We start from the raw sequence: 17,614 nt of genomic DNA on the forward strand, positions 1-17,614 counted from the left end.
CAAACAACCTGGAAACAAGCAACCCACGTCATCAGGGGGAGGTGAATGTATAGGGATATTTTCCTTAGCAGAACTGTAACCTTCCTGTGCAAGGCATGGAAAGCTCAAATCACTTCCATTGCCTCCATCTCAGAGTAAAGAGAGCAAAGAGGCACCAGAGGATAAAGACCTGCAGCAGTGCCTCATATTCTGCCTCTATCAGTCCTTTCTTACACTGTTCCCTGAAGTCCTTTCTGTGATGTGGTTAGGATGGAAAAGCAAGAAGCAAGGCAGTCACATGCAATTTCATTGCACAAAGTCTTCTTTCAGGTTAGGTAGGATAAAACTAAATGGGTACATTTGAGTATAACAGTACTAACATCTAGAAATTCTTTGTTTTCACCAGTACAATAAAATGAAATTAATATATGTTTAGGGAGATAGAAGCAAATAAGCCAGAAAATAAAGCTTATGCAAACCCAAATGTAACATACAAAAAATGCACAAAATAGCTGACATGCAAAATAGAAAGGTCAGTAAAGAACAAAACCAAATTGCTTTGCCATTTAGCACTGGAGGATGTAGATAGCGTGCTGAGTAATTGGCTGATTGACTGCTCTGCTGACTTTCTGGGTGAGTGGTGGAGCAGAGAGGCTGCTTTCCTTCAGGCTCACTGCTGGCATATTGGCACTGATATTATACATACTTGCACATGCGCTCTCTCTTTTAATTTCTTTGAATCCATACTCTGTCTCACACAGGAGCCTGAAAATTCAATGGGAAATGAAAGGCAATTGCACATAGAACCAACACTGCTAAACTGCCAATATTATTCTGATCTACCAGTTCATACTTAAGTGAATTTATCATAGCAGCTGATGTAAACAGTGCACTTGTGTAGCTCGAAGTTAGAAATCTACTACTATCTCAATATTGAAACAAGAGAAATACTATTTCTAGTTCCACTTCAGTCTGATTGAGTAGGAAAGTGAGCAGCAGCTGCTCTCACAGTTTACTTTTCTAACATTAGCCCAGTACTAAAATTTGACAGTAAAATCTGTAACTAGTATAAAAGGTTCATTCAGTCATTCTGCAATACTGTGCATGATCCTGTCTGCTTTTTGCTGGCTCACCACACTTCATTAGGGTTGGTTTTTCATAAATCATCTTTTGAATGTTGAACTACACAATTACTTAATAGGTCATTAGAAAAGCTTTGGTTTCAGAAAATGTGCATTTCATGGAAATCTGACTGAGGATCACAAAATAGTGTAAATGTTGTTTATCCTTCCCAGCAATTTTGTAAATAGAAAGTTTTCTTTAAACCCACTTAATGAAAACACTATCCACATCTGCTTTTAGATGAAGCTAACATACCAAGAATACAGGGCAATCAATGGGACTTCATCGTTTATCATCAGTGGCTTAAATAGCACACTACAGCAACATATGCAAGAACTCTACAACATGCAAGCATTTAAATAAATAAATAGAAATCACAGAGCTAATGCTCTACAGTTCATTAAAAATGCTAGGGTTTTAGCCACATGAACCTCAACCTCACTATGACACACCATGTATTTAAAGAAACAAATTCCCCAGGTTCATTTAGCAAAAGAAAGCCTGGCACAGCCCAAGTTATGTGAGCTGTACAAGAGCAGCAACAATGACATACCTGTAGCAGCTTTTGTGGAAGCTGGCCAGAGCCCCGAAGAGCTCACGCTCGCTGCCGGCGTTTGCTCAGCTCCGTGTGTCCGGCTCTCAGCCGTCATAAATTACAGCTCCACGTTCTTTGTAGGCATCAGGCAGAGTTTCATTTCCCAGCCTGCACCTACTTTTTCCCTAAAATGCCTGCTAATGAAATAGCTGCTCAGTGGCGTGCTGGGTTTTCTCAAGAGGCATTGGCTGCTCCTGTGAAAAGAGTCAAACACCTCTAGAACAACAGGGACACACAGAAGAGCCACAAGTGCTACCGAGAGCCACTGGGTGGGCTGAAGAAATTAAACTTGGCTTAGCTCACCTGTGTGAGCAGTAAACCCTAGTTCTTTTATTGGGGAATTATCATATGAAAAAGTTTTACAGATTTGTGGGGGAACTAGACCAACGGTACATAAGAACATAGGACTTCATGCAAACTTCTGGAGCTGTTTAAATAAGTATTCAGGTATAGAATGCTAAACATAAAAAACAAAGTGCCGGTGTTGTGGTACAACACAGGCAACACAATAAGAATAAGCAGGCAGAATGATGAAAGAACACACATATAGCAACAAAGGACAGAAATATATATTTTTTTATGATGCAATTCATGCAAAAATAGAGAACTTTTAGGACTTTTCAAAGGGAAGAGACCTAAAATGAGAAAACAAGAGTTTAGGCCATGCACCCATTAGCACAGCAACTCAACACAGAGGTAGGAAGACTAGAAATTTCATTATGTAAGGCTGAACAATAGAAGTTCTGCATAAAGACCACTTCCATCCAACATGCTACTGGTGACCCCTTACAAATACTTGATCCTCCACCTCTCTGCTAATACTTACTGTTTTATAAGACCATTTTTCTAGTTTTGTTCCATGTTTTTCCTTTCATTGTCACTGCTCATCAAAGATTTGAGCAAGGCAAGTAGAAAGGTAGGAAATTAATGAATGAAGGAGAAGTTATGTCAGAGCTATTAGCTAAGATGAATTTTCTCATCTTACAGTAATAGTCTGAATACATGAGTAGATAGGTAGCTCTATGAAACCAGGGAGCAGCTGTTGTGCAATAACATAGTCAATAGGGAAAAATGAGTGAAATGTCTCATCTCTGTTCCAAGTGAAAGACATTTAGTTTGACTTACACAAATAAACTACAAAGTAATCATCACAGACTGATACTCAAACACCTGAATGCAAGGAAATCAAGAGAGAAGACCTGTAAAAAAAAGTCTGTATTTTGCCCTCTGTGCAGATGACTGAGCTTAGAAAAAAAAAAAAAAAAAAAAGTTCAATTTGCTGAATTCTCAGTTCTTGAGAGGGCAAAAAGAAAAGGAACACCCTCACCCATCCAGCACTGAACCTGAAAATAAGGACAACAAAAATAAAAATAGGATGGAAAGTAGGAATCGATTCAATGTCCTCAGCAGAACGCCTTAAATTTTCACTGGCCTTCTTTAGGTAACCATTTGGTCAGCACTGGCTTGTTATGCAAGAGCAGAAAAAGCAGCTTTGTACAGACCTCCTAAGCCCTAAAGTTACAGTGAATTTCCCAAGGATATTTATTTACTGCGTGTAAAGGGGTGCAGAGGAGTCTTTTCTATATTCAACTGTATCAGTTTTAGAACATGAACATCACTTCTGAATGCTAAACTAAGCTTAAATTTTACTTATCTGAGAATTCAATTAATTGGATTAAAATCAATTCTTTAGACTATAGAGTACATTGCCATTATGTATAAAATAAATCTTTGCAGATAATAATCTTACTTTTAGATACTTCAGGCATTGTGCCCATAACTTTTTTTAAAGACATGCACAATTCATGTCTTCATGATGTCACTAAGAGATTATCATATTTTTGGCTTACTTAGATGAGGAAAGTGAGTATTATATCACTGTTTATAAATGGTGAACCCTACAAAGAGAACAGGATTAGTATAAATTAAAGGATAAAAACACTATAAAATCATATGGATAAAAATAGGCTATGAGTACTTTTAGATCATAGATAAGAAAAAGTAGAAATAAATATTTGGAGCAGCCTTAAAATATTTGTTCAGTTTGATATTGTTTATGCATGAATATGGCTTACTAGAGTTAGAAACTGCAGCTTGTGATATGAACTTTTGCATATCCAGATCTTAATCCTCCCCAGGCATCTTCCAGGACCAGCAACATTTATTTATTTATTTATTTATTTACTGTTTGATGCAGAGCATGGCTTCAGAAGTTTGCCCTGCCCATCTTGTTTTTTTTTTTTTTTTGCGCTAAAAAAGGCTAAATGAGGGTGTATTGGATAGTTTACACTGGTAATGTGCTCTGGCTGATGGCTGATGAGGATTTATTGGTTACAGTGGCAAAGACATGCAAAAGAAAATTTAAAAACCCAACCTATGGCACATTACAATTTCTTCCTCTGTGACATTTTAGAGCCATTATGTTGAACTGAAGTTTCAGTGTTCTTAATGGAGAGCTGGAAATCTGTTAATGGACTGGCTCGTTTATGTGGTATATGATGAGAGGGAAAGCAGAACAAATTTTCTTTATATCCCTGGAAGTTCAGGCTGGCTGCAACCCATTCTGGTCTTACATTCCAAAATATTTTGGTAAGTTCATGTAACTCTGTACAGTAGGAAAGCTTAATACAGTATTTAAACTTCACTCAAATAGAGACTTGTCCCTGGTGAAGCACTTGCACTTCTCAGAGATAACTAAAATCAATTCATGGCACAAAGGGGAAAGAACCATTAAATTCTCAATTTAGCTGCTGACATAGTACATAAAACACTGTTTTGTTCTGAACACAATGTATTTTAAACTCCCTTTCAACTGAAAGGCATGTCTTTAAGGTCTTTAAAAAAGTGTTAACTTACTTTGCATGAACAAACAAATGGGAATACTGAATGCAAAAAAATGGTAAAACACACTTGGTGAAAGTAATAAATGTATCATGTCTGAGTACATACATTAGGTGTAAAACTTTCTTTCATTGGCCATTAATTACAGCATCATGGCAGAAGTGTTACAATTATGACTGAGGGCAAGCTTTTTAATAAATTTGGCTTTCACAATCACCTACAGCTAACATTTTTCCTGATTTAACATCTTTCATATTTTTTCATAGACAGAGATTAATTCACTTTAAGAGATTCAAGTTGCCCCCTTGGCAGTTTCCTGGTTTATAAAGGCATGACAAAAACATTTTACTTCTGCTTCAATAAGTTTCTTGCATTATGCTAACTCAAGTGGCTTATTTTTAACTTAAACCACTTATTTTTATCAGATGAATCTCATTACCATTGCATATAGCAATTTTATTTCATTTTTTTTCAAGTTAACAAGCAAACAAAAATATTCATTTTATTTCAGCACAATGTTCCTCTCTGTATTCTCCTCAGCAAAACACTTTCTAAAGCAGCACATAGTGGAATTTTGTAATTCTTTTTTTTTTTCACAGAATATGTGCATAGCTCAGACTACACAAACATCCTCTATAGCTCTCCCAGTCACTTTCCATTTCAAGAACGAGGCAATTTGTGTTAACACAAGACAGCTTATCATGTGCTAAGTCTGCATGCAATTTTCTCGTGAGAACAACCATTTTGTACCTACTTGACACACGCAGCACTATACTACACCCAACTAATCAATTCTGTCTATATTAAGAAGTGGGGAGAAAAACTGCCCACAGCTGTTATATTACATCAGCTTTCCTAACTACTTCAGACAACTCATTTTGGGGATTTTTTTTTTTTTTAAGCGAAACTGGCATAAAACATAGCACTTCTTTCCATTCCTTTTCAATTCTACTTTTTTTTTTTTTTCCTTCTCAGAGATTATTGGCGAAGCACAAGCCTCAAGAGAACAAGCTTTGCTTTCTGCAGGCATCCCCAGAAGTTTGGAGGGCAGCAAGCTCCCAGGGTCATTGGTACCCTTGGAGCATTTACAGACTAGCATGATATGAATGAGAAATAGCATGTTTTCATCAGAGATCTCCCAGCCCAGTCTACAGACATGCACTTTTTGGCAGACAATGACTTATATACACAGGGGGTTTTGTCCTTATAAGTGAGCAATTGAGAAATGTATGTCAATTGATATCAAATCAGAGGTGGAGACACAAAAAGAAAAGTTATCAGTAAGGCCCAGAAAATTCTCTGGGAGGGAGCGATTGAGTTTGGAGTTTCTCTTTGGATACTCACTTTTACCCAACATCACCATGATGTTGAGATGTCCCTAGTCAGAACTTGAGATCTCTCACATCTCATGTGTATGGATACTACAAGTGAGGCAACTTCTTGGTCTTTTTGACAGTAAATATATTAAAGACCACATTGCATCTGATTACAGCTAATATAGAGTATTTTCTGGAGTTTGAGAGGGTTATTCCATCAATAGCTTACAGCTGAAGAATCAAAACCACATACTGAATAAAAGGCTTCAGCTATCAATTCACCTTACAGTTCACTTCATAAGAGTAGCTCAGTTATTGATGAACTAACACTAATTTTTATCAACTTGGCTTCCCATAATGCTTCTCTCTGACTTCACACAAACTGCCTTAAAACCACATTTCTGTTTTTCCTACTGTTTTAACCAGTCTGCATTTCTTTATAGAAACACAGCTTGCATCGTTCCTAAGTGGTATAGTTCAGCTTTTCTGTATTTTGTGACTATAAAGCCGTTTAAATGAAACACTGGTATCTATGATAAAAATGGTCCTGTGGAACTGCTGTGTCCCCTGCTGAACATTTTTATTTTGCCATGCTCACATTTCCAACAGAAATCTGTTTTGCAAATAGTTATACTCAAAAGTCCATCCATGCAGCCTGGCAAACCACTGACATCTTAAATACTGGTGCTACACCACGTCCACGCCAGCAGCTGGCAATTCTGTGCCCAAGCTGAAGCCAGAGTTCCACGTCAGAAGCAGGGGAAGGTAACTCAGCAGTGCAATCAGAATGACACAAAGAGCAGCTCGCAGACCTCGCTACAAACCACGAATTAAGAGCAAAGACACGGCCTGGCAGCCCATGCTGCTTCCAGGGAGAAACAAGTAACCAGACGAATGTGGCATCTCAGGAGGCAAACAAAAAACAGGCTTAAGGTATAAAGAAAAGATGAAAATCACACTTGGTTCTGGAGCCTTGCACCAGGAACAATGGGGTTGATTTACTAACCTGTTTTTAGGTGTTAATTACTTTCTTTTTAAACAGAACTGTAACATCCCAAAGGAAACATCCTCCTTTTCTAGAATTACTGCTTTTTTTTTTTTGCACATTGCAGGGTAGCACCTCTACAGCAGTAGACATGCAGATATTTTCCTGTTGTCTCATCCTGTAAAATATAATGTATGTGATGTCTTATAGTCTGCATTGTGAATTTGTACTGGTAAATAACAAATGAAGAGAGGAAAAAAATGCATTACTTTCTGTCACACTGCATTACAAGTGCTTTGATAGATACTTCATGGTTGTAAGACTTACAGTACGTACAACCTGTTATAAAGATGGTAATGTAATTTTACTTTTAATTTCTATCTCCTCTGTTTCTGACAGTCATATTAAGAACAGCAAAAGTATTACAATTCCTGATAGAATGCTAAAACATCTTTTTGATACTGCACACTAGAACATAATGAATTCTGGCATTTAGAGAGGTTTTTTGGGTTGTGGGGTTTTTTTTGTTGGTGGGTTTTTTTAACTTGTTTTTAGGGAGGCCAGTGTCAAAAAATACTCAGCTTTTGCACCACTAAATGAGTAACTTCGCCCAGTTTGACTTGTGACATTGATCCTGCCTCTGTTTCTCTTCCTCTGGTTTCTCAAAATTTCTATGCAAGGATAGCAAATTGGATACCCTCCTCCTGTGCAATTCATTAAAACACTGCCTGCAGCAAAATTATACTTACTTTGAAAAGCAATTCACCCTGTAGTCCTTCACCAACTCCTTCAACAACAGTGACTTTTCCAAATTCAGATCCATGATCTTTTCCAAGGTTTCTTAGGTCTGCTGTTGCTTCCTGCTGTTTTTACCTGCTTGTAGGCAGGTATTTTCAACAAGCCTCAGTGTCCTCTATCTGCACTTGTGCACTGGTGCCCATTACGGTTTCTTCCCACTCAGGGCAGGAACGTACACAAATGAGTTCACATAAGGCAGAAATGTAAAATAATTGACATTACACAAACATCAATGTACTTTTTCTTGCTTTCTCTTTCCTGATAAGCTGAGATGTCCCAGTATTAGTAGATTTGGAGATATTAAATAAGCAATACAGATAAAAAACAGAGAGGTAGACAAAGATCAAGTGACGAGACAAAAATGGAAAGAAAATTTTTAAAAAACTCTAAAATAAGACAGTCCTTGACTTCCAATAATTTCTCTCAAATAAAAGCTTCTTTGAAAGATTTTCTTCTTTGAAAAGACTCTCTTGTTTAACATCAACATATAAAGATTGTATTATCTAACCATTATGCATTTGCACAGTATAAAATTATACAGTTTCCTACAGCATAAAATTCCCTACTTATACAAAGCCCTTTATGATTAAGAAGAATTGTTTTCAGGTAAAAGACAGAGAAGCCAAAAAGCTGTATTTTTAATTGATTCAATGCCTAAGATAAAACACCTTATCTTTGTCATCAGATAATGACAAATGAAATCTGTCAATAAATAAATATGGTGGGGTAAAAACTTTGTTCAACTTAAACAGTCAGAAATAATTAGATAATTCTCGCTAATTAAGTGACAAGGGAGACTTCTCATTGTAACATTAAATTTTATTTGCAGTTACTAAATTTGTGGTTTTGAATGATTTACAAGATATAATTCAAATATTGTAAATGCTAATGAGGAACTGTTGTTTGATGCTTAAAAAAAAACCTAACACAGAGGAACTGAAAGCACTCTGGTGCTATGAGGATCATTTTTATATCTCCTTTCAGTCTCAGATGAGGCTCATACCAATCTCACCAATCCATGCCATTAATATTTTAAAATATTGAAATTATTTTACAGAAAATGTATTTAGTAGAAATGAATTGATTTTATGGAAAAAATACTCTTTTTTGACATGATTTAATTATTTTTCAATAATTCAGTAATACATTACAATCTTCATTGACAGGTACATGAAGTCAGATATTTAAAGAGCACATTAATTTAAGTGAACATCTCTAACTTCTGTCTGCACCAGAATATATCTGACATTGGCATTATTAAGTAACATGACCAAAATTATCACAATGGCAGAGAACCAAGCACCAAAGAGAGGCAAAATCCCTGGCCTGCAGCCACAACAAAGGCAGACTGGTGCAAGGAAAGGCAGAAGGAGTCTCAGGATGGGTAAGGAATCTCGTTCTAACCCAGGGATATGTTAAAAAAAAACCATAAAAATAATTTTTAAAAAATCTTACAGCAGCTGACCATGACATTTACTACCAATGAAAAAATGAGATGGCTAAGGAGGTGTGTGTATTAATCTCTGAAGAATACAGTCCAATTTACTAGCTTAACACTCATTTTCTTGGTAGAAATTGCTTTTCTCCATACTCCAGGATGAGCCTTAAAAACCATTCATTTCACAAGAAACTATTCTAATTTTAGGTGATAAATGATTATTATATGCATAACTACTTTTTTTCCTCTTTCTGATCTGTCCACTGCCTACATTCACTGGGTTTGTTTTCTCTTCAGTATTTGTAAAGCTCTTTATCTCCCGATCATCTCCAACCCTCCAAACCAATTATCTGCAGTACACACGTCTCTGAATGCACAGGTACCTTCACTTCAGTAATGCACAAATTTTCAGAACTTTGCTTTTTAAGCTCAGTATTTACAAGTGCCTTTGTACAGAGCATACTGCAGGCAAACATATCTATCAATTAGTATCAATCTGCCAGCTACATTAGCTGTGTTTAGGACTGACAAAGGGAATTCTCCTGCCTCATGCAAACACTGGCATCATCATAATTAAAAAGACAAACCCTTCATCTGACACTGAAACCAAAAGGGTAACTCAAAGTTCAATGACTGCCAAGAGGAACATGAATTGTCTTCAATATATTTTAGAGTACAGGCACAAAGCACTGGAGAAAAATCCTTGCTCCTGAAGAAAAATCCTTCCCCTTGACTATTCCCATCCTTCTGCATCTAGTAAAATATGATCAATCACTTCAAACAGTAATGCAGCATAATGAGCTTTTGTAAGCAACTAGAAGGCAACACAGTAGAAATTTTTACATGTAAAACTGCTTGGAATTCCTCAGGTGTCCTATACATATTACTAAACAGGAAAAATAATGGTTACAGGACCTGTACTTTGTTCTTTGAGAATAAAGAAATAACTTGTTTGCTATCATTATCAACTGGATCCAGAGAATTTACTAAATCCATGCAGGATTTCAAATGCGAGAAAAAGTTGCAAGACAGCTTCAGATGCTTGAGAGTTTTCTTTCTCAGAATTTCTCCAAATACAAAAACTAGATAAAATGGAATAGTTTTATTCATACTATGACTATTTACACAACAAACAGCCCTAAGAAATAGATTTTTAGATTGCCCTTTCCTTGAGTACCATCACAGCATTTCTCTAAACACTCAGCTCAGTGGCATTTGAGGCCTCCAAGCTTATCAATTTATTTTCTGCTAGAAGTGCTTGCACAAAGTTAGGGGCACACTCTTCATCTGCAAGATCTTCAAGGGAAAAAAAAAGAAAAAGCCGAAAATGTTGCACAGCTGGATCCTGGCTGTCAGTCTGAAATATTGTGAGTTCATAATAACCAGTATTTTCCTATTTTTACAACAACCCAAAAAAGAATATGTATTCTAAATTTAAGCTATGAAGTTTCTAACTTTAAAGATGTCATACGCAATGTGTTGACAATAAAATTGTGAACAGTTTCTTTTAGCATATTTCCAATCCTTCACAGTACCTAGGAAGAACATCTGTTTCTTTGTGTGTGTGTGCACATGCACATTTCAAATGTATGGGCAGGGCAAAAAAATGAAGAGGACAGTAATTCAGAAAATGTAAATTACATGTTAAAAATGCCAAACCTTTGTGTTTCACACTTCCACCACTTGAATTTTGCTAAAGAAATTCTAAATATCATATTTTTGTAACAACTGCTTAACAGTATATTTTTTATCCCTTTTCACCCCTCAACTTAGTGTGTTACTACTTCTATTGCTCACCACAACATATAGTTGCAGAATGTCCCACGGAAATCTATTGGAAGTAACTTTTAGGCAATCTTCCCAATAATAACTGAGGACAACATGTGGCTGTGCAGCACTGACATGTGATTGGAACTTGACTGTAGAGCAGCACTTAATAAAGCTACACACAATCTAAGTGAGGCCTGGTAGAGTAAGACTCATGTATAGTGCTAAAAAAATAAAATCAAACCAAAAAATAAACTCATTGCTAAATTCTTAGGGATACTATTTTTCTTTGTCTAGAAAATGTAACAAAGCAAGTTTCTGTAAAACAGTCACTGCTGCTTATTAGTGCCTGGCATGCTTTTCTTCTGGCTCAACTGGGAAAAATATGTGTAATCTTGCTTAGTGATCTTTCATCCTGATTTCCCAAGGAAACTGCTTATGCAACCATGGTCTGTTTGTGTATGTTTCTTTATTTTTATTTGCTGGGTCCCTCCCAATAGCTTCTGAACCCATTAGAGGTTCAGTCACTGGGACAAAGGAGCAACAGTCTCCGAGGTATAATCCTCCTATAAAACTAAAGAAAAAGTGTATTTGGTTATGAAAGAGAGAGACAGCAATCTCATACACCCACTTCTGAAAATCCCAAGCACACAATCAATCAATCCCACAGCACCAGGAGCCCACGGCAGGGAAGCCACACCAGGCTGCCCCAGGGAGGAGGAACGTGGGGACAGGGCTCAGGCCAGGCTCTCCGGGCACCTGGGGTGCAGTGGCTGCTGTGCAGAGCAAGAAAATTAGCAGTGTGGGTAGCAGCTGAAGGACATATTGTTTTGTGCCAGCTGGCACCAGGATGAGGGCAAAAGATTTATTTTCCTACTCTGGATCTTGGCTTTAGGTCCAGCACAGCTGGAGCACCTGGCCCAGTGTCCCCAGAAGCATCCCATGGACTATGGCTGGCCAAATACCCTCAGACACAAGAAGCCTTGCCACAGCTGGCACAAATACCTCACTGCTGCACACTGAGGGGGGTGGCAATGCACAGCACCATCCATACCACATACTGCCATGACAAGGCATCTGCAAGTAGCTTGGTAACCTGCACTAGCCTATGATTCTTTGGGTTTAACTCCATGCCAAAAAATAAAAATAAATAAGTAAAAATAATTCTTAAAGAAGAAAACTGTCACAGACTTTTCAATGTAACCTATTGTTTCAATTTATGCAATAATTATACCACCAAATTACACAGATAATTCAGTTGTTCAGATCCTTCCAAATATTTCACTAAATAAGAGTTTTCAGATTACTTGAAAGGGCTACCTCAAACTTTTGTGGCTTGGAAAGCCCAATTTGCTTTTCTTTTATGGTACCCACCCAGAGCATAGGAAAAATTCATTTAAATCTCTGTTACAACTCCTGCTGTTCTGGGAAGGCAGAACACTGACTGCAGACAGGAAAGGCACTGAAACTGAAATCATTACAAGCTGTCAAGTCTTTGCCCTGAGCTTCAGATCCAAACTGAATTCTCAGCCTCCTGAATGTGAAGCCAGCCATCTCCACAGGGTGTATCACAGGAATGGGTTCAAGGTGTGCAGTCTCTATTTGAAGAATTTATGGCCTGTGGATCTCTTCTGGTTAAATTCCACATAGCCCTCCATATCTTAACAAACAATTCCTTTAACATTCTTGCTTCAAAAAAAGCTTATTTATATTCTTACCTACACTTCTGATTTTATTCCAGCTCAAGGACCATATAACTGGACGGCATACAATACCTAAGTTTACAGAAAACTTTTGTTCTCTCACAGTATTTAAGTTATGATCTTCACTTCTAAATGCCTCTTGTCTACAGTGTAAGCTCAGCGGCACAGGGACACATCATGATCCAGATGCCGTGTCACATTTGTGAGCCAACCTTTCCCAATCAGCACATGGCAATTTCTTAATTTCAGAACACTGTAACTGTGGAGAGAGATTGCCACCTCTACAGATCACTCATGAGTCATTGCTCATACACATCCTGAACGTGCACCTTTGCAAGTCAGTGTTTTTCAAAGCATTTTTACAAAATGCCTCATAAAAAATATTAGTATTTCATGCATGTCTTTTGATCACTCTTTTAATAGACATTATTACATTCCATTTTTAAATATTAATCCATTATAATCAAATATAGTACTATCTTTAAATTATTAAACAGGAAGTAACAGTTTCCCCAAACATATTTTCCCCTGGTTTGTTGGCTCTATCCTCTGCAAACATAGTAGCAGGTTTCCTATAGCAGCAACATAGTTTGACAAAAACCTGAAATGCTAACCTTTTTATTCTTATGTTATGGTTGAAAAAAAAAAATGCAATTTTCTGAAAAACATTTTGAAAAAAAAAATCCATGTATAATATTAGAATTCTACAATAGCCTTAGTTTTAGAGAAATCAATTTTGTTTTTCTCTTAGAATGGACAGTTAAGGGGTAAATAACTTTTCTTGATTTGCTTGGTAGAATGAGAGTCCCACTTTGAGACAACTGCTCAGTGAGGGCCCTCATTTGTGTAACATGCTCTTGAGAAATCACCAGAACCTGAGAAGACTGACACTTCTGTAATCCAATTCCTGTTGTGACATGCATTGAAAAACAAAATAATAGGGGGAAAGTTGTCAGTCACTTATTGGAGTAGTGCTTCAAACCATTCTTTACCCAAAAACAGAAGGCTTAAGCATTCCAGAACAGGGCAGAGCCAGAATATACAAGTCATTCAATTCCACCTGAAATTTTACTTCCCTAATTTTTCCCAGTTTGATATTGAATGATTTCATTTTCCATGTAAGCTTACACTCTTCTAGCTCATGATCTCACAGTAACCATAAAAAAAATACTGACTTACATGATTCTTTCCTCTATGGCAATCACATTACTTTTTCTTCTGAGCAGGACCACAAGGAGTGCAAAGCCACATTAGGTGAGTAATTCTTAAATCCAGCACATCCATGTTCCTAAGCACCTAATCAAGATTATTTTAAGGGAAGATGGATTTTCCTGCTACAGTACTTCCTTTCAGGCAAGGAATGAAAGTTCTTGGTCCATTTTGATAAGTCATGAATATCAACAGCAATTGCTGCCACAGTTCTCCATTGTGAGCACCTGAATTAGGTTCTGTCCAAAAGGCAAAGCTGGGGAAACCTTTGTCCAAGAGCTAGGAGCACTCATCCAGCTGTAATTCATTCACACTCACCTCCTAGTAGACTGTTCCAGCTGTTCTCGCCCCTACAGCTGAAACTGGGATTTCACAGATATTGATAAGAAGCATATGGGGCCCAAGTGGCCCCAAATGAAACCGAAACAGAGCGGCTGAATCATGAGAATGTCATCACTTCAATTCCAGTCTTCAATTCACAGACCACTCATGGATTTTGTATTAACACCATAGCCAAACAGAATTATAAACAGAAGACATGATACTAATTTTATCTGTACTGTTGTGAAAAATCAGTACAAGAAAATGAAATGGTTTAGATTGTAATGGTACTTGAGGCAACATACCTAAGGCAGTTTTTCTGCTTTCTCACTGTTCTTAGTTTTGTTTGTAATGTCTTTCCAGGTTGAACTATTTCTCTCACTAGCTAACTAATAAAATTCTTAAAACTACATGCTCAGTATAATTCCCCAATATAAATTAAACCTTAAGAAAAAACTCAGAGGAAATGTTTTATTTTAGTTCTAAACACTACATTAATTACACTTGCATTACATGAGAATTTAACTTACTAATTTCCCTTCTTGCAATAAATATGTAATTCTATTCTGTGTTCTAAATTGTTTTGTTTAAAATATTTGTAGACTTCTTTACAAATGTCATATCACTATTAATCCTAACTCTCCATTTCATACTACTTAATATTCCATATCATTTAATACATTAATATTTAACATTAATGGAAGTATTCCATACAACTATAACTGTATGCACAGAAAATGTAATGTTACTCAGCATAAATGTTCTGGCAGCCACTTTACCCCAGTCTTCCAAAAGGACTGCTGTAGACCTTGAAATAAATTGTTTATTTTCAAACCACATTTAGGATACTCAAACAACTCAGTATGGTATACTTACCTACTTTATTCCACAACCATGAACACACATCTATAGCAAAAATATTAGTTAAGGTTGATTTTAATACATAACTTCTTTGCATACAGAAATATTCACACCACACAGAATACATTCATTAATGTAGCAACAATTTATACCAAGTGTTCTACAAAATACAGCTATTCCTACAAAGCAGTATAAACATAATTTAGCTTAAGCTGGAGGAGATGTTGTAAGATAGGCATGACATAATTACTCATTTTAGATGTGTTGGTATCAGAAGTTGCCTAAAGATATAAAAAATAGCCTTTTAGGCTTGTTCACAATTATTCTCAAATGACTGACCTATATATACAGAAAGTAGTGTTATTATAGTGTAGCTATTACTACTTATTTATTTCCAATGACATTTCCAAATATTTTCTTCCTAACTCATTAGCTGCTCCTGAGCTCCTCTTCCCCCCTTCAAAATATTGGCTAGAAATAAATGACCATGCAGCTCTATCAAAGTCATTGTTTGCTCCTGTGATAGATGCTGTCCAATTTGTTGATATTATAATTAAAATATAGAAAAAAAAAATATTTTAGATATAAAATAGAAGTATTGGAGACCAACGAGTTAAACAAGCTAAGCTACATGTCAGGTATATTAGTGTTACCATTAGACAGAGCAGCCTTTGCTGTGATAGTGTACATAGCATAGCACAAGGCTTTGACTGGATGTTTATTTTAGTTCCAAATTGATGGCAGCGCTTTCCTGCATGTTCCATGTCCATCCCCATGCACTCATTTTTATGCTGTTTCTTAACCTGATGATTGCCTAGAAACTCTACTGTGCAATACAGCTCAGAACATCTCAACTTCCTTATCTGGTGTTTATTTCTATATTTAAAGTACAAAGACTCTTAGTTGAAGGTGGAGCAAGGCTGATCGGTTACTCACAATCTCTCCAGGGATCTCAGCCCGAAGAAAGAGCCATTCTTCAACCACAAGATCTTGTTGTTACTCAGAATCCTACAAGAAGTCAGGAAATAATCTGGTTAATAGAACATGATAATTCCACTGATCTAAAACATATAATTATAGTAAGTGACTGCTCCGCAAAATACTAATCACAAAATTCACTGCTTCATTTGCATTTTCCCATCACAGCCGTAAATAAGGATTACCATTTCCCAAAGTGCATGGTTTCTTCTTTATTAAATAAAAGCACTGGCAATAAATATGTCAAGAAACAAGTTTTGACTCCAGCTTGAAAATTCTAACACTGCTGAATGCCTACATTTTCCTAGTAGATTCTAAATTGTCACTAAGGTACTTGCTGGACTTCCTAGTCTGCAAGAAGGCTGGTAAAGCAAAAGACATGTTAAAAACCATTCCAGTAGATTAGAGGACAATGAAATCACTTTGCAGTGGCTGCTGTAGCAGGGAGGTACAAGCCATCATACCATGGATAGCTCACATATACAAAGTATTTCATTTGCTATAGGAGAGACAAACAAAAACAGACAAGTCCAAAAATGTTTTCCTGTTGCAACCTCTGCATAGTAGAAATTCAGTAATTAAGCTATGCCTGACTCATCAAGCAGCACCACTATCATACACTTGCAACCTGACCCTGCATGCAGGCCATTGAAAACGTTGTTTATTCTTCCTCTTTATGTTAAGGTACTGTGCATTTCAAAAGTGATCCTTCCTAACTCAGTGATTTTCGATCCCTGTATGTTCTTAGCTATTTCAGAAGCAATACAGTATGAACATGCACTTGTTCTGAAGATGTTACTCCTTAAAAATTTTCCAATATGCAAAAGAAATGGTTTGTTTTAGAAGCTGGAGAAATTGGGTATTTAATCTAATGATAATGCAATGTGCATAAGAAACATTTGTCTCTGAAAAAAAATCTAATTCCAACTGCCTGAGAAATGAGTCTTTTAATGTTAACATTTACAATAAATTATACTTCTCTATTGCATAAAATATTTCAAAATAAGACAAGCAGCTTGCAATAAGATAGAAAGTAGAACAAAAAATTTTCAAAAGAAATTTCATATTCTTAACTTGAGATTTTTTGATCAATTTTTAATTTTTGCAAAGTTTTTAAACAATCTGTTACACAAGACAAGACAGTTTTGCTGTTAGCATTTGCCATTGTATATGAACAGTAAGTTCTTTGCCCCAGCACAAAGCTACCACATAAAATCCTAAGTCTAGGTGCAAATGTAACAACACGGACTCACAGGGAAAAAAAATTCTTCATGTAACAAAGTTAAAATACTGCAATGTTAGTAAGATTTGGAGATTTCTGCAGATCTAAAATTCATAAATAATTGCATATTTTGATGCGAGTTGATGGCCCACCATCTGCATGGAGAAGAGAGGTGCTCAGATCTGACCTGTCCTGCACTGTGCTGCTTGTCAGTACTCGTGTGCAGCAGCATCACTCCTCACCCAGAACCAGACAGTGGCACCCACAAGTGGCAATTTGGCATCAATCATGATCCTTACACCCATGCATCTGAAAGCACACAGAACCCTAAGTTTGCAACAAAAAATAAACCTGCTCCAATATACACACAGCTTATTTCCATCAAACAAAAAACACTGCATCTCACAAGTTCCTCCTCCTACTTCTCAGATTAAAAATCATATGTATTATAATATTATTTATCTAATTCATGAACTCTT

The 17,614-nt window shown here is 36.6% G+C and overlaps 1 protein-coding gene across 1 annotated transcript in view; it reads right to left on the reverse strand.

The window, feature by feature from the left end:
- Positions 1-17,614, reverse strand: part of ADGRA1 (adhesion G protein-coupled receptor A1) — a 253,537-nt gene that overhangs the window by 197,705 nt on the left and 38,218 nt on the right. The window contains exon 2 of the mRNA XM_021536446.3: positions 15,872-15,943. Within this exon, the coding sequence (XP_021392121.3) occupies positions 15,872-15,943 (72 nt within the window). The remainder of the gene's footprint in view (positions 1-15,871; positions 15,944-17,614) is intronic.

The sequence above is a fragment of the Lonchura striata genome, chromosome 7 (genome assembly GCF_046129695.1).
Source record: "Lonchura striata isolate bLonStr1 chromosome 7, bLonStr1.mat, whole genome shotgun sequence".
Classification (NCBI taxonomy): Eukaryota; Metazoa; Chordata; class Aves; order Passeriformes; family Estrildidae; genus Lonchura; species Lonchura striata.